The 22802-nt window shown below is 40.1% G+C and overlaps 1 protein-coding gene and 1 long non-coding RNA gene across 7 annotated transcripts in view; one reads left to right on the forward strand and one right to left on the reverse strand.

Annotated features, from left to right (window-relative positions):
- Positions 1-40: 40 nt before the first annotated feature.
- Positions 41-22378, reverse strand: ppp2r3b (protein phosphatase 2, regulatory subunit B'', beta). 6 transcript variants are annotated; one of them, XM_028591576.1, is made up of 15 exons: positions 22226-22378; positions 21289-21679; positions 10150-10335; positions 9669-9772; positions 8896-8998; positions 7455-7529; positions 7253-7339; positions 6414-6570; positions 5764-5812; positions 5544-5633; positions 5263-5438; positions 3172-3290; positions 2962-3068; positions 2133-2173; positions 1061-1140 (listed from the first exon to the last, which is right to left on the reverse strand). In XM_028591576.1, exons 2-14 carry the CDS (start codon positions 21640-21642, stop codon positions 2155-2157), a joined length of 1626 nt encoding a protein of 541 aa, XP_028447377.1. In that variant the 5' UTR covers positions 21643-21679; positions 22226-22378; the 3' UTR covers positions 1061-1140; positions 2133-2154. The 6 variants fall into 6 exon arrangements, 5 of the variants coding, with proteins under 5 accessions (XP_028447374.1, XP_028447375.1, XP_028447379.1 ...); XR_003693735.1 differs by having other exon boundaries at positions 1094-1140; positions 2133-2242; XM_028591573.1 differs by lacking the exon at positions 2133-2173 and having other exon boundaries at positions 41-1140.
- Positions 22294-22802, forward strand: part of LOC114564312 (uncharacterized) — a 17215-nt gene continuing 16706 nt past the window's right edge. Inside the window, exon 1 of the long non-coding RNA XR_003693736.1 lies at positions 22294-22643. This is a non-coding gene — a long non-coding RNA (uncharacterized LOC114564312). The remainder of the gene's footprint in view (positions 22644-22802) is intronic.

Here is a 22802-nt window from a genome sequence, read left to right on the forward strand (position 1 = left end):
TGACATGAATCAAATTAAACTGCACAGACGGATTCTTAACTCTTACATTAACCAAGGCTTTATTCATTTAAAGAAAAGCAAAACATTTTAAAATTGGTTCCTTTTGTTCTGTCAAAGTACAATACAATTAAGTACTTGATAACATAGAAAAAAGAATTTGTCTAAAACACTTTCCCCAAATCATTAACACAGCAAACACCAAATAAATATGTACACTTATATATAAATCCATCTCTAATAATTTAATAACAACCCCATCTCACACATACAGTAAATCTACGTCATAATGAGTACAGACCTGTACAATATACAGCGTTTGTGGCAGTGTGAACTGTGTGTACAGCAGGCTCAACGGTGTCTTGTTTGGCATTTACGGTATCTTCTCATTTAACAACCATTAATTAATTTACAGTCCTATAGAAAACTTTCCGTTATGATCACTGGAATGTAACATTAGCCAATGACTTCAGATGATAATTAGTTCAAACCCTGAACCAAATCAACATGTCCAACAATCCAGGGAGCTCCTGTGTGTAAAGAATGATGATGATTTAGCTCATGTGAATGTGATCACAGTACTGAGATGTACCGTACTTCAGTAGAAATAAATAACAATGCATTACGTGCACAAACACAACCGCTCCTGTCTAACCATGTGGAAACGGAGCAAAGGCCTGAATGTGCTGCTCGTGACATCATGAAGTCAGCTGTGGTGACTTCTTTAAGTGTGAAAGGTGAAAATATTAAAACAGCTGGCATAGTAAAGTATTGTGAAGAACCACCTTCTGATGCTGTGTCCATTTCTCCAGCACACCTGACCCCACCAGTGCTCTGACAGTGTGTTGTGTTTATTAATGCGTGTCCTGTTACTGGGAACCGCGCCGGAGCCTGTGAATCTCGGGCTTGATGCGATTCATCGACGAACACTGCTGGTTAAGCTCGGTTTCTGGGAGCGCACAGCGCTCAGCAGGCGTGTGAGAGAACGCTACATGATCGAGGGGTCATTCAAAGTCATCTTCATATTCATATTCATCCAGGTCCAGGTCGCAGTGTGGACTGGGGATCTCAAAGAAGTGTCTCTTCGTCAGACCCAGCTCACTGGAGATGTGCTGCCCTAAAGGGCTCAAAGGATTATCATACCTAAACAAACACATGGAGGGAAATATCAGTAATCTGGTCATTCAGACCGTCCACGTGCTAAAGGAGAACCACGATAAAGAAATAGTTTGACATTCAGAACATATACCTATTTGCTTTTTTTGCCAGAGTTAGAGAAAACCAGTACAACAATGAAACCTCCAGAAGCCGCTTCGCTTAGCTTAGCTTAGCACAAAGACTGGAAACGGGGGTAAACAGCTAGCCTGACTCTGTTCAAAAGGTAACACAATGCACCTACTGTACTAGCACCTTTAAAGCTCGCTGGTTAACATGTAATATATCTTGTTTGTTAAGTTGTAACAAAAACCTAAATGTAAAAATAAGCCTCAGCTTGTTGCTTGGCAACCTCCCTGTAAAAACAAGACTCCAGGATGTTACTGTACTGTTACTTTAAACTTTGGTTTTTGTCCGGATTAAACAAACCATACATAATGTGTTAATTAGTGAGCTTAAGAGGTGCTGATAGGCAATTTTTGTTGCCTTCGGACTGAGCCACGCTAGCGGTTTTCCTGTTTCCAGACTTTATGCTAAGCTAACTGGCTGCTGGCGGTAGCTTTGACTTTTATCATACAGGTATGAGAGTGGTGCTGATCTTTTCTTCTGACTCTTGACAAGAAAGTCAATAAGTGTAGTTGCCAAAAAAGAGACAGGGGGTTTTCAACTGGAGAGGACAAAGGAGCAACACGTAAAGGCATGGACAGAGATGGTGCAGGTGTAGACCTTTTTTTTTTTTTTTTTAAAAGGAGGAAGGATAAAAACAGAAACTGTCTGGTTCAAAAACAGACTCCCAGCTCTAAGACATGGCCACATACACATGACACTGTGCTGTCTGACAAAACAACTATCTGCTGTCAACAGTATGCTCACATTGGTGGGGTGAGGGTAGAAGCTAGGAGTGGGTTTGGAACTAGACTCACCCAGAGAGAAGGCGAAGGAGGATACTTTAGTCCCTGCTGGTACCCTGAGTGTCTTACCTGCTCTGGTTAGAAGCCTGTCTTAGGAGTCGGTGGTGTTCCTAAAACCGCCACACAACATACCTGTCAACAGCCTCATCTATCACTGGCTCACTCTCTGAGGGGCTCTGCTGCTGGACAGAATAAATAAACTCTACTAAACCATCACTGTCGGACCGCACAATACTCTCCTTAAAAAGGGGATCAATTACAACTGGGCTTTTCCTGCCACGACGTGTCGAAAAGTCAGCCACAAAAATGGTCAATTTATGTTTCCACATTTGATAATCACACAATATTGGTAACAGCACTCATAAGCATGATACATATTTGTAATTACATTAACTAGCAATCAGGGCCCGTATTAATCAAACACCTAAAAATGACTGAGGAATGCTGTATAGAGCCAATTTAGGAGTAAAAAGTTCTTAGCTGTAACTGAAGAATAGGACACATTAAAGCAAGCAACAATCTCCTACTTACTGCAAACATGTCGAAATAACCTTTAAAAGCGATCACACTGGGGGGCCTCACCTGGTTGAGCTTTTGCCCAATGTACAGAGGCTTAGTCCTTGCCGCAAGCGGCCGCAGGTTTGATTCCGACCTACGGCCCTTTGCTGCATGTGTAATTACTGCTGTCATCAAGCTCTCTTTTAAGAGAGTCTTGTAATGGTCTTTAAATTTAAGTGCAATTTTAGGTGGTAAGAAATATAATAAATAGTAAAGTAAGAGTCAAAGTGAAGGATTTTTACTTAAGGCCAAAATGATAGTTTTAGCAGTTTGATATATTTGGGCTCAGGATTGTAACTGCAGCTACATCCAACAGACCAATGTTTAAAGTCGGACTTACACGCCATTGCACTGATCGTTGGCGGCCTCCTCAGCCACGAGGATGTCGTACTCCTCTGCAGCATATTTCTCCCAGTCCGAGACCTCCTGACCGTCTGGCTCCATCTCCTTAAAAACACGACAAGTAACGTGATCCGCTTGACCTCGGACAGGAAAACAAATCATGATGCTATCTCACATCTGGTGATATCCTATCGGAGTTTAACCTTACCTTTATAACCGAGAATGGGTCTCGCTGCTCGTGGTCCAGGTACTTCTCGATGTTGAAGAAGGTGTCAAAGAAGATGTGGGACAACTTACACCTTTTAAGGTCCCTCAGAGTGATCTTACCTGGACAGGATTAAATAGGCACTTTAGACAGTGATAGATGATTATTACATTATTATTACATTATTTAAGGAGGTCTTACTACAAGGTTTTCAACCAAACTTTGCCATCCAATCTAGATTTCAAAACTGTCCTGAGACTTAGCTGACTCAGTAAATGTCGAGTTTTCAGCTCTGACAGTCACCCTATCTCATCTTTTAGTGTGTCAGGAGTTATGGAGGTAATCTTGTCTACTAATCAAACTATGGCTACGGCTGGGACACAATATTTCAAACTAGGTAAATTAACTGACTCATCTAGTAACAAGTTATCAGAGTCCATGGTCAAGTTCTCAAATAGTTTTGGTTAAAAACCAAAGACATTCTATTAATAGAAGATATGAAGAAAGAAAAGCAGCACATTTACAGATTAAAAACAAGCAAATGTTTGGATTTCTTTTTTACTGGATCAATGATCTTAAATGATTGTCCGCAAATCCCCCAAATTTCTGCATGTCATCCCCCCCACTCCCCTTTCCTGTCTTCGGCTGTCCTATCTAATAAATGGCCCCCCCAAAAAAAAGATCTTAAAAAGTGATCACATTAATATAAATATAAAACAAATACTGAACTGGAGCAGGAAAGAAATTCTGTTGCTCGTAGACATAAAGTGTCATTACGCAAATCCCCCCAAAATGATCACTATTTCCGAAACTGTGTCAAATGGGGATAAACTGAGCTGATTTTAAACATCTTACAGATTTTGCCAGCCTAAGCTTCTCATACAGCTGTTTTTAAGGCTTAGGGGGTACCGTTAGCAAAAGCCCAATTATCTTCAGTTTAAGCTATTAAATGGAACTAGCTCATACAATGTTTAAGGTGTCTGATTTGCCATACGATAAGACATAAATGTGCTCTCAAAGTGATGCACAAAATTCAACATTTAACCCAACAGATAACTTGTTGTTATGTGATGCCTGGAATGAAGTGATGTGATTTTTATATCTTAGTAGCACTCAAGTCATTGTTTCTACTTTTGAAAGAGGAGAAAAGTGACATTTGGTTGATGAGAAAATAAAGTTCTGCATTCGTTTTTCTGCGGCATTTTAGACATTCTCTGGGTTGTTTATGAAAACTTCACCAGACTCATCTGATATACATACTATGTTGTCATCAAATGTAACATCTCTATCTACAGCAAGTTCATATGCCTGTACCGCAGACCAGAGATCTCTGAAAGAATATAACATTTAATGTGACATTTTAAATCCCTTCAACTTGTAAAAGTTGGGGCGACCTCTAGCTCACCCAGTAAGAGCGTGCGCCCCATGTAGGCTGAGTCCTTTGCAGCGGCCCAGGTTTGAGTCTGACCTGTGGCCCTTTGATGCGTGTCGTCCCCCCCATCTCTCTCCCACCTTTCCTGTTTATCCACTGTCACTATCAAATAAAGGGGAAAAAGCCCCCCAAAATAATCCCTGTCGGGAGGAGACATAACTGTTCAGGGAAACATCAGCCTCAAATAAGAAGTTGTTATATCTCCCATTACATGTTATACCGTATATCCAGCTCCACTAGTGCAGCATGCCACCAGGTCGACTAAGGGTCACATTCTTGCCGTGGCTGTCAATTCTAAACACGCATACCCTCACCGTGGACTGGTGTCTTCTAAATGGCATGGTAGTAAAGCTAAGTGCTGGAGGGAATTTGTTGACAGTGTGGATGACACCAACAGCTAACATCAGATCAGATCAATCAGTCTCTAATCTATAACTGTTCCCTCAGCTAACGATCAATGAGCCGGCCTGAAAATGTGTACCTGCACGTGCGACTTTCACGGTTAGAAAAAATGGAAACCTGTTATGCGCCTTATTTAATAAAAAAACTAAAGAAGACATCTGTGCTGCACCGGCAATCCTTTTTTTCCTCAAAAAATGGAAACCGACTTCCTGGTGTGTGTGAACTTCTGGGAGTGTGCGTAAATGTAAAAGGGCTCTGACCTTCGACCTCAGGCTTCACAAGGTCAAGCATTTGGCAGAGGCAGTCCTCAAAGGGAAGGGGCTCAATAGCCATGGTCTCCAGCTTTTGGCACTGATCCTCGTAGAAGTACTCCAGCTCGTACATGCTGAGCACCCCATCCCCGTCCAGGTCCATACAGCGGAACCAGTACTCTATACTGGACACGGGTACAGAGAATGCAGCGAGCAGAGGTGCATGTGAGAAAAGAAAAAGTATTTAAAGAAGCAGAAGATGCCATCAGCGTGGCGGTGAGTCTACATACCTGGTGTCGGTCTTCTTGTCCTCCTCAGAGATGAGGAACCAGACAAAATCAGCATAACTCAGCCGCCCCTCCTTGTACACTTTTCTGTCTCTGATGGAATAAACCAAGCACCGGTTACTACTGAAACCTAAAAATGTGTCTTGTTTTTTTCTTCTAAAAACAATGAATTGCTCACTACGTATGATAAGCATTCTTAAACTCCATTACATTCTTCACTTACCTTGTTACTGTTCCTGAGAATATTCTCTCAATCATCTTATGGGAGATGGCTGGAAAATACAGCAAAGAGATACCTTGTAATTCAGGCTGTTGGAACTAAAAAGTTTTCTCTCATACAACAGCTCTCTCACTTAATGTACAACTTATTCACAACACATGTAATCCATTCTCACGGACTGTAAATCCTGACTGGCTAGAATAAGCCCTTTTTATCTTAACAGTGCTATAAATCCTCTGGTCATCATTTTGACCATATAGTGGAAAAAATTGCTCCAGACATGGCGTCATTCAAGCAGAGTATATATGCTGCTCCCTTATTGATCTTGTGTCTCATTTCCCCTGCCTCACTCTCAGACCATCAACCAAGAACATGTGGTGCAAAGTGTGCGGGGAGGAAGCGCCAAAGACAAGTCTTTTTCTGGAGTATGTGTGAGCAGCAGACTTAAGACCAATTTTTTTTTTATTGATATGTAGTTTCAGCCTACTAAGGTTAAAGGAAAGTTGTCTTCTGACAAGGTATCAGCACTTGTCCTTTGTCATTTGAACTGCGTGTGTGATTATAAGATACACAGTTTATCCAAATACAACAAATTCTGAAGCTTCTAGTCTTGCGTGTTTTTTGTTGAAGAAAGGTGAGGTGTGCTTGTGCACCTTGGTCATTGTGCTGGGCCAGGTCCTTCTGGTCTATGTAGAGGTCATGGTCAGTGTCCAACTCCCAGAACTTGCAGTAGATTACATAGAAATGTTCATAGGAGAAAAACTCTGTCAGCTGGTTCACGTCCTCTTCCTGCTCCAGCAACGCCAAATTCTGGGACAGAAGAAAAAAAGGTTGCAGTCAAATTTTTTTTTTTAAATTAATAATTATCAATATACTGTTAATATTAGCCAAACTGTCCATAATAGTTTACAGACTTCCTTGTTCATTTTTGACCTACTATACTCGTTTTATGTACTAAGCAGTTTTCCAGCGCAATAAGGAGTTATACCAACATTATGGGGGCCCTCACTCTTAGTTTTACCTCAAAATTAAGTGGTTTAAATAATAATAATAAAGTAATAAAATAGGAAATAAAATTCTGTTATTACTTTGGTGAGAACCAAACGGATGGAAATGATGGCCAAACTATAAAAATGAGACCTACGTTGGTATAAAATTGAATTTTTCTTTAGTAAACCTTACACTATTAACACAGGGTTTCTTTCGGGGGAAACAGGAAGCTAAGTGATTTGTGTAAACATATCAAGTGTATGTACATTAGGTTCAGCATTTAGCATTAATATTGAGGTTAAAACCTGTGAATGCGCAACTGAAGATAAATGTTTGTATTAAAGACATTTTAGGACAGTTTAATGACTTTAAAAGTCTGCTGTATTTAAAATAGTCAACTATTATTTTAATGTTTAAAAAGGACCAACGGACAACATTAGAACAGAAAAATAGATTTTGGTACCAGAGCAAAAAAACTGAATATTTTGATGTAATCCTATACCTGTAGAAAGTTACTTTTCCTGAGCTCAGAACACGTTATTTTCCCAGTCCATGAACGGTTCACATTGTAGAATATTCTCTGAATCACCTGAAAAACAGTGAACACTGTTAATATCAACTAATTAATAAGTGAGCTAAACGTAATCAATGCAGTGCATTTCAATGTGTCTGTCTGTGCTGTTACTCGTGTTACGGTAGCATACCGTGGTGATGTATCGTGAGTGAAAGTCCGGTGCCTCTTTTAGGAAGGCCAGGCCTGCGTGTGAGTTCACCACATCCTGAAAGAAAAAAAAAAAAAAAAATACAGTCAGCTCACTATGTCTCTACTGCATGTCTGTCTCATTTCCATAACAAACCCCTCAAAACTAACAAACACAAAAGAACAACTCAATGACATGCTGTGCCTACAACAATAACAAATATATATGTTTCTTTCACAGACGGCAAAGAATGTCTTTTTTTTTGCGGTAGACCGATGATTCAGAGTAGGCATATAATATAGTATAGTGCATGCTTATTCAACATTAAAAGTTGTCAATGTCTATCTACATCACTCTGTCATGCCATATGCTTTATAAATTGTGCTATGTAAAGAAAGGCTCCAGGCCTTGGTGGGAGAGGCCATGAAATTTAAATGTTTCTTTGAAGTCAGAAAACACTGGGTCAACTGGTTTTGGGATGAGCTTAAGTCTTTCTGATTTGGCAGCAAAGTGGTAAGAGGGCCAGAGAAAGGACGTTTTGCTAGTCTTAACCTTTTCTCCTTCCTCATGCTATAAAGTCACAGGGGGTGTGCTGCATTTCAAATTAACTGTAGCTATATTCTTGCCATGAAACTCCCCCGTATCTTTCCTTTATTCTATCCCCTTTCTTTTTGCTGGGGGAAAGAATTGTTGACATAAATGCAAAGGCGGCAATTAAATTAAAAGGCCTTATTTCAGGGCAGCCGTCGTGCCTCTTTGACTCTTAGTGTGAGAAATTAAATCATAGAGAAACACATAAATCACAGAGCACAGGAAACAGGCGGGGACAGTCAAATCTACTCCACTGCAATCCGCCTTTCATTTATCAAAACAGTCAAAGGCCATTTGCTGAGCAGAACAATACAAATTAAACGGCGTGTGCCACAAGCCATCTCTGCTTGCATGCTAACGGCTGTTCAGTATAGCCCAGCCGCTTCTGCCAGCATGAAAATGAATCAGGTGTAGGGTGGGGCCAGTGTGGAGCACCAACAGCTTGTCAGGCGGAATAAGAACACAAACAGCCAGCACAGCAGGTCCACATGGTAAGGTTGACCAAACAGTCAATTAGACTATTCTTACGAAACAATTTGATAAATCTGTGTTCATACTTTCTAAGATTATTTTAGTGCTATAATGTGCGTATCACATGAACGCAATCTCTCCTGGTCAATTTCTGCTGAGTTTGAGTCCAGCACCGATGGAACCTCCTTTCAGTATACTCCCCTCCACTATATTACTGGTTTACAGTAACGTCCCTGAATTAGTCCTCCGCCACATGAAAAAGCAATGCTTCAGCAGGGAATGCCTAAAATTAAGTCCAGTTCGCACCACCCAAGTCAATGTAAATTTTGCCACCCTGCATTGCCAAGTCCAGCCCTCTCCCTGGGTGTGCTGCAGCCAGTACCTGCAGGAATGGAATAAAGTCGTCTTGTTCCAGGTAATTACAGCCAGGCTTGGCCAAGAGGTGCACAAATTTAGAAGCGTCGTCGTGACAGGTCTGCAGAGTTCTGGAGAAGAAAAGAGAGAACAGATGGTTGCAAGGTTACTCCCTCTTTCGCTCTAATGTTCTCTCTATTCTGTTTTTTTAATTTTTTTATAATTTTTTCAAAAGCACAAGTTTGAAATTGTTACCCTCAAATGTACAAGTGCAGGTATAATACATTCTGAAATTAGGATTCTGAATCGCTGCCTGGTGATTATAAGCGTGGATTGTTATGGTTGCGACAGGGAAATAATGCAAGCCTCTGTTGTGGCCTCTCATCTAAGAATGGCTCAGTCATGAGTTCAAGTCATAGGCCAGGTCTTTCCAGTTCTCTGGAGGCTCACACATTAATACAAGAGCATGACTATTGCATACAACAGCATTCAGCATACAGCTAAGAGCACAGCCGCCATTACAAAAGCCCTATGGTATTCCTTTCAATTTCATGCAGAAAGACACTGAATAGATGTTTTCATTCAAATACTGTATATGCCCAGCAGCTATTCTCTTGTGAGCATTTGTGATCAATAATATCGGTTTAGAAATGACAAAGAAAATGTCATGATAGCTGAGAGCTGCACGCAGTGTCTGTAATCTCAGCAAGCGGTCATTATTGTTTAAAAGGAGATTGTATGAGCCATTTGGCTGAGAGTATACCAGTGTTTCAGTGAGAATAAGAAGGGCCATTGTCTTACTTTCTCCACATAGCCACAAACTTGTGAACGGACATGAAGCCGGTCCTGTCGCCTCCAGCTAAGCAGAACAATGGCATTTTCCAGTAGAGAGGACACTCACAGGCCTAGGGAGACAAGTAAGCAGAAGAGATGGGGCAGTGTGTGGTGTGGATATAGAGAAGAGAGATTGGGAAAAACTTTAACTCCCTAGAAACACATAGACGTGTGATCTTGAATGCAGAAAAGAACAGCACAATGACAATGTTGGGTTGGCGAGCAGTGCTGCATCACCTAAAGACCCTGAGGAAACCTAGCTGTCATTTCTCTCTTCACTCAGGTTCCCCTTGGGCCATTGCTAACATTCCTCAGGGAGACAAAGATAATATTTTCCGAAGAGGTTTAAAATCAGCAAACATTCGTAAAAGTCAGGAGCTAAATGGCACTAGTGAAAATAATTTGCTGGGTGGCAGCTAAACCTCCATGCTACAAATCACATTCTCACCTTGGCGACCTGCCCCATGTCCTCAATGGTGGCCCTTTCATTTGGGAATTGGGAAAATACTTTCTCAATTTTGGAAATGAGGCTGTCGATGTTGACGTTGGCTTGGGGCTGGCCCTGTGGGAAGTAAAACTTTGGAATGCTTTCACTCAGGGCTGTGGTGACGGGCTCCTCCGTCCTCACCTGGGCCTGAGGTAAACACACAGAAATAAACTGTTAGCCACTGATGCTAGCAAACGCTAACACCTCACAGCTCAAGCATTCCAGAATGTGCTATGGCTCGTCTCAACACAAACTCTACATTGCTAGCACTATAGCCACATCGCTCAACAGCCCTCAGGCCCATCAGGGAAGAGTTGTGACTATGCAGCTGGTAGTTAGTTATTTTCCAGTAATTGACTTTCACTTTTAATAGATTGTCACTCTGTAATAGACTTAAATTAAGATGTGTCAAGTGACATCATTATGTGAGGAATGGAGGTGGTTGACAATCATTTTAATCCGTTGCTGAAAACTATGATTGACCTTGCAATGTTTGCAACTTGTTAATTTAATTTGTTAATCGAATAAAGCCTAAAGTAAGAGGGAATTTAAAAGGGATATATAGAGCAAGATAATACTAAGGCTAAGGACATCATTTATAAATGAAATCTATATATGGTAATCTACTGACAGATGTACAACTCTATTAATATGTGGCTAACAAGCATTTGAACATACATACATGACAGGGATAACCCATCTTAGTGGAGTCACGTAATTGGTCTAAAGGGTCTTTTATTTTAGTATCTGTGGCAACAATGTTTATTAAAGAAGTTTATTTTGGTCTTTACAAGCATAATCTGATCTAACTTTAAACAACATGAGATATGTTACCACAAGACAATCACATTATTTGACTCATATTTACCGACGCTATTAAAATTTTTTATTAGTAATGTTTAAAAACAGACCAATATTTCCAATCATCAGTTGAGGAAAACACAGAATGCTTAGATTTAAGTTATAAGTCATACTCTTCATGTTATGATCCATGTAAAAGGTCCCATAGTATGCTAATTTAAGGTTCATACTTGGGTTTTGTCCTAGAACATATTTACATGATTTAATGTTAAAAAAAACACTTCATTTTTCTCATACTGTCTGTCTAAATATACACGTTTTTACCCTCTGTCTAAAGGCTCAGTTTTAGCACGTCTCCTTAAGGCCCCTCAAGAAAAAGCCCAGTCTGCTCTGATTGGTCAGTGTTTCAGGGTCTTTTGCATCCGCGCTTTGGGAGTGTCTGCACCGTCATTGCAGCCGGGGATTCACTTACACGGCACTATAGCGGCACTCTACCTATATATAGTATAGTTCTGACATCACAACCATACGGAAGTCCTGACAGCTCGTTTAAAGGCAACATTTCTGAATTCAGGCTGTGTGTGTGTATTTCTTGTACTTTCACAGTATTCATATAGCACCTTGATCTGCTTTATAATAAAAAAAGACATGGAAATTTCACTTTTTACAATATGGGACCTTTAATATATTTGTAAATGTTATGCTCAAAAAATTTCCTGGAGAGGGACAACACTATCAAATAAATCAATAAACTGGCCTTTTCACAGCATACATTTTGACAACACAGAAGGAAATGCACATTACAAATTATAAATAACATAACTGATGACTCATTCAAGTGTTCCAGTAAGGTATGACTGTGAGTCAGCATGCACAATACCATGGCCTTAGAACTGACACACCTGAATTGAACACTGGCCTTATTTATGATATTAATTCCATCTCAGTTTTGCTTTTATATGCTATGAAAAGGCCTATTAGTTAAAGAAAACTAAGATTTTCTTTAATGGACAGCCTCAATAAAAGGACTAGATGGCAATGTCATGATGCATCAATGTGTTCCCTTCAAAAGAAAGATTGAGAGAGCCACCTTTGGCTAGGTTTAAACAGAGTACCTGATTACAGGCAAACAGTAGTTATGAATGACAGGCCTGGAGATAAAAGTAAGGCTGTGATACGTGTGTGTTAGGTTTGAACTGCAGAGGTATAGCATGGGTTTAGGGTCTGTTAGTATTGAATCATTACATAATGTAAATCTGAGCTTGATTTTGTTTTTAAATCTTTAAAACTAATATGTCAAAGCTTGGACACATCTCGGTTTGTCATTTTAAGGCTTTGCAGCATATGCTATTAAGCTCTACAATCATGATGGAAACCAGTGTATCCTTCTAAGTCTAATGACAATGACATAATGCAACATTGGGCCCATGTCTTTATGTAATGATACATTTGATTCTAAACCATTATGATTTACTACACAAACTGAGCCCAGCTGATATACTGTGAGGAGATCATATTCATTGATAAAATCTCCACTGGGTGGGAGTTTTGCTAAGAGCCATGCTATAGAGGACATGAATCAGTGGAGCCATACACATGAAAAGCCAGAATGCATTAGGATCAAAATGTGTTATGTAACACATATTAGCCACTTACTAAAAACATCTTTTTATTTTTTTTTTTAGGGTCACCTCTCACCTCTAGTTAGATTTGACATGGCCTACGTTGTCTGCAACAATAACACTTAAGAATATGATCAAAACCCTTAAAATTGTGGAAGAGAACCCAAGGGGGCTAAATCTAGCCATATCCATTTCTACATGATACATGTAACTAAAATGAAATTTTTCTGCTGTATTCGGTCAGTGGTAATCAGCTCATTTTAACATGATAAATCATAAATGCCGCTGGTCCTTTGCTTTTCTCTGTGCTGTGTGTTGGTGTCAGCCATGGCTATAAAAGGACATAAACATCTCCTGTCGCGCACTCTCTCTCTCTCTCTCTCACACCGCTAGCAGAGCTCTTGAGCACAACAGCTAAGCCCCATGACATTTTCACACATTCACAATGATGTGGTCTGAAAGAGGGCAGTAAAGCAGCTGAGCACAACATACCACACAAGATAAAACACCATCCAAAAACCACGGCTCCCATGTCATATTTCTCTGTACTAATAAAGAATACATTGCCCACAAATAAAAACAAACCACAAAAGTGGATATGATTGCACAACAGTCACATTTCATATGAAGTAGTGTGTGTAATCTATTTAATGAAAGTTGCCTAGAGAAAGTGCTGTAACTCATTTGTCCTAACTCGTCCGAGGTGTAGCTGGCTCCAACAACACCTATAGTTCCACTTTGTAAAGAATAATTGGCAACAGTGAGGAATAGACACAATCACTGTAATTTAACAGTGTAATACAGCATATTTGTACTAACGCAAGCTGAATACAAACACACGAAGCCCACAAATACCAGTCCACATCAATAGACATTCTCACTGGCTGACAGGCCGGAAAAGCCTACGTGGTACAGGGTACACTCATACAAACACCTGCCTGTCCTTGTTGGAAGGCTCTGAGCCTCTTCTTGAACCGAGAGGGTAGAACAAAGTCACAGCCACGTGCCAGTAGAGCCAACTCCTTCCTCAGGTCAGGGTCCTGACGCAGAGACACTTCCCTCATCCTCATCCTTGCTCCGGACAGGACGGGGAAGACATATACACAAACACAACACTCAATCCAGCGTTATCCTCTTGCCTGTACAAATCACTCAGTACCAGTCAGCACTGTGAGCAGAAGGCAGTGGCAGTAGTGGAAGTCCTCTGTGTCTGTGTCCCTGTGATTGTCCTCTGTCAGAGTGAGAGCCTCTTAATGCAAGGGAGCAGCTGCTACCGTGACTCTCTCTCCCATTCCAGATCTGGTCGCACAATCTCAGCTCTGCCTGCTGCTCTGTCCCAGTCTCTACATAACATGCACATACGCACACACATACACTGCACAGGGTCAGAGAGCCCTTGCATCAAAGCTGGTGTGGATATAAGAAGTGGCGGGTTGTTTGTGTGTGGAAGTCACTTAGTGTATGTGTGGGATGGGAGGGGTGTGTGCAATGGATCTGCCCTTTCCAGTTTGCATTCCTCAGTGCTCATGGAAGGTTATGTAAAGAGACAGATCTGTTGTTGCATTGTGCAGCAGCCTCACAGCTAATTGAAGGATGCACCTCAATATCACGATGACACACTGCTTATGTTCACTGACTTTCCTTATGAAAAGCTCTCACACAACCAAATACTTAAGAGAAACTTTGCTTGTGCTCTAAGGGCCTGCAAACTGGATCCCCCTTCCTTTGGACAGTACGGACACTAATGGGAAAATTCTAAATAAACCCCCTGAAGTGATGCAATATAATGAAAGCCACGTTACTCCTGCTAAATCTACCTACATCTGATCTACAATATGCCTGAAAGAATAAATCACAGACAAAATAAACTTAATGAGGCATTAGCAAATAAAGAACACAACCATGGTATGACTACTTAATACTAGGTAACAAGAGTGTATGTCCAACCACCAGATGATACATACATAACTATAAGACACAAATATTCAACTATTCTCCATCGTATCTAATTGTGGTCTTTGTTTTGCCTTCCCCTTGCAAGCTTGGGCTGCCAGCCATTCCACGTCTTATTATAGTTGATGGGCTATAGAGGGGGGGGAGAGACATGTCAAATTCAAAGAATGATGACCGAACCAATTTGCGCCTATTAAAAGCACCAGTAAGCACAGTTTGGCCAATCCAAGAAACTAGATCTGGAAAACAAGGGTGTATCTTTAGTCCTCAAAGAAGCATCTGCTTCCGGTTGCCGATGCCGTGGAGTGATGGCAATTACATCAATTCTCTACACATATGCTGATCTAACAGCTCTGGGATTGCCTTCACTGCACTGACTGTACACAGGGAAAGCCCAACACCTACCTGTATATGCCTGCTATGTAAATGTTAATTAAACATAAATGTTACAGAGATGTCCACATCCGTAGACTATTTAAATAAAACTATATTTGTTAATGCTATTGTTATTTTACACAGAAAGTGAAAGCAGACCCATCTTATTGATAGATGACAGGATCACAAAGTCCACAGTTTTCCATTGGTTTCTGCTCAAACCCAGTTCCTGTTATCGTCCACACAGGACACTGCACATGCTTGATAAGCTGTTTGTATGATGGCTTTTTCACACTGGCTGCCTTTCGTTCATACTCATCAATTCAAACCAAATATGGAAAGGAAAGCCCCGAGGCCATAATAAAACCAACTCACATTTAATACTGTCCATTTTTGTGTTTGCACAAACAAAAATAAGTGTGTTTCATAAACAGAGGTTTCACAACACAGGAGGGATAATGATGTGTTGGTATACATACAAGGCAACAGTCCCGTTGGTGTTTTAAAATCAAGGGACACATTGTGTGAACCGTGTGGACTGAGGAACCAACAAAGACACAAAAGCACACACAGGGTCTGAACATAAGCTTCCTACGGATGGTATGAAGCGTGAGCCTTTTAAATAACTAGAATGGACAAGCTCCAGCAAGCATCGTCACTAACCAAATCATCTTAGGGCCATTGCAGGCAGGTTGTCCAAACAACATTCTCCTCTGAGGCAACTACCAGTCAGACAGTCTGCAAAAGTACTCTAATGGGTCACTTTGACAAACAGAAAAACACGAGAAATTAGACTGACCCCACAATATGGCTTATCTGTTAACTGTTAAATCTGATTTGTACAGAAACATGTGTTTAGTCATGTTCACTTCATTACATACAGAGATTATAAAAAACTGTGTCTGGAGTTATTGACTATTGGCAGATCTAGATGTCAGAACGTCCAGGAGTCAGGTAACTGTTCACAGGGTGTTGATGTTGTATTTTAGTTGAGCTTCAATCAAAATGGTATGCAACGCTGTTGTTTAAAAACTGTGATATTCAAGAGACAACATGCAGCTCAGACAGGCAACCAGAGTGGAGAGAAATATTATGCAAGGGTGGGGAAAACCGATTAAAACTCCCCAGAGGGCTTTCCCAAACTGTCAATATAAGCATAAACAATGTCCCACAAATACTATGTTCAGCTGGCTTCAGCATCTGCATTACTAACATGATTGAACCAGTGACATGTACCACAGTACATCCACACAGAGCGACTAAAACCATCTCCCTGGTTCACAGTGCGAGTACAGAAATGATGCTGCTGTGAAATCCAGAAAGCTCCAGCTCAATCCACCACAATCGGATGTCTGAGACAGGGATTTGGGATACATGTGAATGTGGGCCAAAAATAGGCCTGATTGACTGACAACATGGTGGGCTCAGGGAAGGCCAACAAGTAGAACATGATGAGAGAAGATCAGCTGGCTTGCATAAGAGTAATACTGCAAAAGCACAGTCGACATTATCATGGAGGTTTGTTGGGAAATCTGTGTAGTCTACATGGCACCACAAGTGGAGCAAAGAGGTCAGAACACTAAATAAAGAAGCTGCAGATAAGGAGTGACAGCACCCCCCAACTACTGTGAGAGTCCAAATGATGTGGCAGTATACTCAAGAAGACGAGATAAGATATGAGTTTACACATATTTACTTAAAGAGATATTTGGCTAATTTCAATCCAGCTCTGTGTCATGGCAGTGTGGACAGTGTATTTAGATGAATGGTGTGTGCCTTCTCTCCATGGTGCCAGTGCACGTGCTCAGAGCCTCCGTTCAACACACTGCCCAAACAAAGATGACTCAAAGCTGGATTGAAATCGGTAAAGTATCCCTTTAACTTAATTATACGTTTATAAACAACAGGTCAATTTAATGACAAAGGGGTAAGAAAATTAAAATATGACATCACTTTTCATAAAGTTAAAAAAATGCCATGTGCTCAATGAATATTGTATACAAATGCATAGGTTGACAGACACCTCATATTTCTTGGTGCTAACTCACTCAGGCCTGGACCAGCTAAGTCCTCCCAGCCAAAACCCAAAGTTTTAAATCACAAACACATGGACTCCAAAATAAAAGGACTTGTGGGAAACAGTTTAACACCTGGTTCTCCCTGACAGGTCAGGCAACTGATAACGTGACCCTAGACCCCCTGCTTCAAATAGCTTCAATGTTGCTGAGCCCAACCAAGCATGTTATAAAAATACATCTGGCAAATAACCTGTGATCCTAAATGCAGACACTGAGAACAGAAACCCTCAAAGTAAATTTATTTCTACTGTTCTATATTATTTAAATTATTGAGTGTCTGTGTGTGTGTCATATTGCACTCATAAAAAAGAGGAAACGGTAGGTATTAAGCTACACAGCAGAGCAGAAAGCCAAGCCTTCATAGGAAGCTGAAATGTACTGTACATAGTGTAAATAAATAATAAGGACCACATATTTTGACAATGAGCAGCATCTAATAGAAGTCGTTTCAGAGTAAATTACAGAGAGGATGAATGTGCTGCCACACCTCATCTCACTGGCAGAGTTCTGGGTATATAACGCCAACACAAGGGAACCAAGGCTATCTATATCAGTGTCTGATGTCAAAGTCAGACCAGCTGTTCCAGGCTGCATCAGTGTGACATAAATTGAATTTTTGAGTAATCCTTTGAAGAATGCATGGAATTAATTGTTTTGTCTTAAAATAGAAGTATTACTTTATTCAACCTCACAATCCCCTTAATATTTAGAGACAAAGTGTGGCCACTTGCCATGACACATCACAGATAAACTGGCCAGCAGTTGCTTTTTATTAATCTGGGGTGAGAGGGTGGCCTCAGGGGCCAAAGGTCACTGGCAGGAAAGAGACATGGATGTGAAAATCCAAAAGTTCAGATCTATCTGTCATACCTACATTTACCATTATACGGGCTCATGTTAAACAGTCCAGACAGAAAGAGAGGAAGCTCTTGGTAAAGATTCCATGTCAATTGATCACTCTTGTGAGAAACAATCAAATCTGAAACCCACAAAAGGAGACCAGCATGCTGCTGCAAAGCTTTTTGTCTTTTACATCCTATTCTGCCTGTGTTCTGACCGTTTTATCAATGAATAATTTCTTCACAATTTCGGGTCACAAAAATGCCTTGGTAAGAAAGACTATGTATCTTCAGCTAGACCTGAGATATTCCAGGGAACAGAATATAAAAAAACTGTAATGAATGTTTAATTTTGATGCACTTTAGTTAGCTACATATGTCTGAAACTTCCATTTTAGTTTATTTTCTAGTTGATTAACATGATATATGCTTTATGAGAATTCTATGAAATTTACTGGAACATGAAGCTCTGAAAATGTGATTATGTGAGATATGCAAACTGGTATTCTTTATTTTTGGACCCCTGGTAGAAGTAGTGTTTGAAAATGTATTGTGGATTTCTTTTATATGTATTTGAGGTGACGTGTAAACCTATGAGGGCTGGGTGTAGTTATATGCATTACACAATAGAAGAAAATACCTTCATCATCTTCAAGAAATAATGTCATTGCTCCGAGTCTAACAATGGGTCTAGCTCTCCAGCCTTAGTGTTTCAGTCAGAGAGAGAACACATGTCTCACCAGCGACCACTTGAACGCCTCCTTATGCCTGTCTTTAGCATGTCAACAGCATGTAGAAGGCGGAGTTTCTAAAAGCACGTGCCTCCAGCTGTCACCACACTCACCATCACAAATTTTCATCTTGACAGAGTCCTTGAACAGACATACAAAACATTTTAAGCCTTTAAACAGCTTTGTGTGGGTTGATTTCTTTTATAATAGGAGCAGCCCAAAGAAAAAATCCTGTTTACCTCTAGAGACATAATAAGATCTGCAAGACACAGACTAAAAGGAGTAACCAGAATGCCAGGGATAGGCTAGGTTCAGACACTCCCACCTCTCATACCACACTAATTCGTGGGCGCGTCCAGAACATTTGGAAAGTATTTGACTAATAATCACTACATATGCCTACAGACATGGAGGCTCCAGTATGATAGTGCAGAGTGGACAGCACTTCAATGCCTTTGATCCTTTAGGCTACCCAGCAGCCTCTTGTGGCAAGCCTGGGAAAATAAAGACCCCAGAGGATACATCAAGGCCAAGTTTGAGAAACTACAAATTGAAGAAAAAGAAAAAAAAAAGTCAGGATGGATTAAATAAAATGATAAAATCAAGTATTTGAAAAAAAATGTCCTACTTTGAGGAGTGTTAGTGTAAAGAAAGACACTGCAGCAGACAGCATGCTACCAACATGAAAGATGCTATAATCACATGGAAAAAAAGATCAACCATTAACTTAGTAACTCAGACCATAACTGGATAGTTACGCTATGTTTGATGAGGAGCAACTTTTATACTGCAACTGGCTATACTGCACGTGCATTTGTTAGCAAATACATGAAAGCATAATGTAAAACAGCGGTTACGTTTTAGGCCTTTCACAGCAGACATTTTGAGTTGTCATAATAGGAAAAGCACAGGACAGGTGTTTTTAATAACATTAATGAACCTTGAAACTAAAATTAATGTTCCATTTTATTTAACTATCCCAGTAAGCCATGACAGTGTGCCAACATGCACAATACCAGGACTATGGTAGAATGATTTTGAAAAAAAAATCACCAATTGCAATTATTTTAACTGATATTGCAATTGCAATATGCTAGGGAAAGATAATTTTTAGATCATTATTCTCATTTAATTGAGTGGGGTGGGGGTGGGGGGGGAGAAAGAAATAATCTGTACCAAACAAAAATGTATTTTTACGCCTGTAGAATATGATGGATAGGCCATAACATATCTGCAGCATGACATTATTGAATTTAAAAAGGGTATTTTGGCACACATTTCAACGTTAACTAATATTGCTCCTCCTGGGATTTGAAAATTGCAATAGGACATACTGCGATTTCGATAGCATTTCAAATAACCAGCACCCTGAAAGAGCAGTTAAATGGAATTCAGTCATCATTAAATGTATTATTTAGACTGATGTTTGTTATACTGTAACATGTTAAAATGTCTTCTGTGAGGAAGGCCTATTGGCAAGGTTATAAGGAAAGCCTAGAGCAGAAACGCGCCAGTTTACTTTGCTGTTGTACATTATTAAAAACATTAGTTAGTTTGTATGATTAGCTAGTTGTATGATTTTTGAGTCAGCATCACTAGACAAGGGGCGTCAAACTCAATTTCGCTAAGGGCCAGACTGGAAATTAGAATCACATTAAGGGCCAGACATGTACAGTTTATTGACGGGCTTTTATTGAAGAGAAAAAGTTAAATATTTTGACTGTATTATTGCATGTTTCATAGAGCTTTCTCACTTTGAGTTTGGGCCACATAAAGCCCCCAAAAAGTCAGAAAAAAAGTTGCTTAGCCATCATAGAAAAAGGTGCCAATATTGTCTAAAACAGCGCCACAAATGTTGGAAAAAGGGGCAAAAACATTGAGAAAAAAAATATTTATTTATTGTGAATCTATATTGAATCTGGGCTGGATTTGGCCCTCGGGCCTTGAGTTTGACACGTGCACTAGACTATCGAGTTGAGTATGACTTTAAGGTTCTTTTGTTCAAGGTTTTTGTGCTTCCTTGTGTGTATGTAATGTAGATATAGTTTTTATGGTTAATAGTTATGGTTAAACCTAACCCTCAGCAAACCTCTAAACAATGACACAACTCCTTTTTGCATGTGTAACAAGTCCTGATCTCCTTAGTCTAAGTGAAGTTAACAAGCAAGTTAACATGTTTGTTGTTATGGCTTACTATTATTATACATATTATTAAGTTAGCTTAGGAAACATGTAATTTATTCCAGGTGATTGTATTGGAATGCATCAAATTCTACAAGTGTAACGAATAATTAATTATAATAATTAAAAACCTAAACCACAATATAACCGCTTGAATCTATGCAGACATGCATATGAATTTGAGTTTTAATTATATTCAACGCACATTGCAAAATAACGGTATGCCAAAATATTAATTACAGACACTACAATTTAGCAAAACACCCTTAAGTCACAGGTCCCTTAGGTGGCTCTAGGAAGAAGGCTTAAACTGCAGGACACAGCTTGTTTTGGATGTTATTAACAGCAACCTTAGATGAAAGTCCTGTGGCATGATCTCAAAAGAACCTCGACATCTTGTTTAAACTTGTAAAACTGTTTCATAACAGTTTCGATAAGAGGTTTAAATTATGATTATGAGCTGCATGCTTACATAAATCTAATGAAAATAGTTGATTTACTGTTTCAGTCGATAACTTGCCTTTTTTGTGCTGACAGACCTCCGTAGTACTCTGCCATTGGGTCCTGTCACTCTGGTATTGCTGCTGCTGCCGGAGGGTAGTGTACTGGCAGACGGGGGGCTGGAGGGAGTACCGAGGGGAGCGGGCTTCTTCTCGGCCAGGTTCCTTTGGTATGCCACATTGTTGTTCTCATTGAAGGTCAACAACCTTTTATCCTGGCCGTCCCCACTGCTCAAATCAATGGGTTGTCCACTTTTGATTAGGTCAAGATACTCTTTGAGTAGTGACTGGGTTGCAGTATCACTCAACCAGTTGAGAAATAGCTCGTCCACCTTCATCTTAAGAACTGGCTGGAGGACTTGTGGTGACGGCATTTTGCAGGATATTGTTTATTTGCTCTGACAAACGTATCTGTGTAGAAATAAAGAGTCACGTTAACACCACTCTGGTGCTGTATTTCCAGCACAAACTCAATGATTTCACTGTATGACCGTAGAAATTACAAATGCAGTGTTTGATATTTTGCTTTGAGTAACGTTACACACAAAAACACTCACTGACGTTATTGAATTTTAGCGCGAACCGTCAATGCCTTTAGCCCCCAGGCAAAAGTGAACGTGATCTCATATTGACCCCCTTGTAACATTAGCTATTTTTAATCATCTCTATTGAAATACAGCTGATTAAAGCCAGCATATACTTAGCTAACGCGACTTAGAGCTACCACCCTATGCAAGAGAAGCCAGGGTCGACAGAGTTAGTAAAGTTGGTGTTAGCTAATTCTAGGAGACTCAGACAACAATTTATCAACGTTAGCTACGATAGCTTTAGCAAGCTAACGTTTACCCTGGCTAACTAGCTAGATAAGGTACCAACCTTGGAGTGAATGCTAGACCGTTGATATGACCCTGCATTACTGCCTTCATAAGTGAAGCTGTTGCACGCGTGTCAGTTTACCTGTGAATTAGAAATGTAACGCTGTATCTCCGGTGTTCATTTCGTTGAGCAAAAGCAAGAGACCTCAAGTCAAGCGCTACTTCTCAGGCTCTCGTTCCCCTGGTAACCACAAAGTGTTAACGCGAGATCTTCCGCAGGGTGAGAGTTCATCCCACCTCAACAGTTTCTGCTCCTGTAAATGTACTTTTGCCGCCCACCTGTTAAAATTCTGCTTAATTGCTCGTTATGGTGTACTAATATATTTCTCCACTCGATCAGTATTAATATTGATCGATATTAATCCTACATTTTTCCTCGTTATAAGCCCCAGTACTCAGTGGTGGAAGAATTATTCAGAGCGTTTGTAAAAGTAGCAATAATACGGTTTAATAGCCTAACGTTACTCCATTTCAAGTCCTGGATCCGAAAGTAAAAGTAGGTAAGTATTATCAGCAAAATGTTATTAAATACATCAAATAAAGTTCTCATTTTGCTGCAGAATGGCCCCTGACAGTGTTACATTAGGCTGCTACTACTACTACTACTACTACTACTATTACTACTAGCCCACGACTGTTGTTAGTACTTTTAATATTGT

The sequence above is a fragment of the Perca flavescens genome, chromosome 11 (assembly GCF_004354835.1).
Source record: "Perca flavescens isolate YP-PL-M2 chromosome 11, PFLA_1.0, whole genome shotgun sequence".
In the NCBI taxonomy this organism is placed as follows: Eukaryota; Metazoa; Chordata; class Actinopteri; order Perciformes; family Percidae; genus Perca; species Perca flavescens.

Excerpts from the sequence above, each read along its gene's own strand:
- ppp2r3b (XM_028591573.1), bottom strand. The coding sequence starts at position 21,642 with ATGCCGTCACCACAAGTCCTCCAGCCAGTTCTTAAGATGAAGGTGGAC. Across the intron at positions 10,336-21,288 it reads GGTCTGTCAGCACAAAAAAG|GCCCAGGTGAGGACGGAGGA; the intron begins GCAAGTTATCGA and ends TGTTTACCTCAG. Across the intron at positions 5,439-5,543 it reads GACAAGAAGACCGACACCAG|TATAGAGTACTGGTTCCGCT; the intron begins GTATGTAGACTC and ends ACCCGTGTCCAG.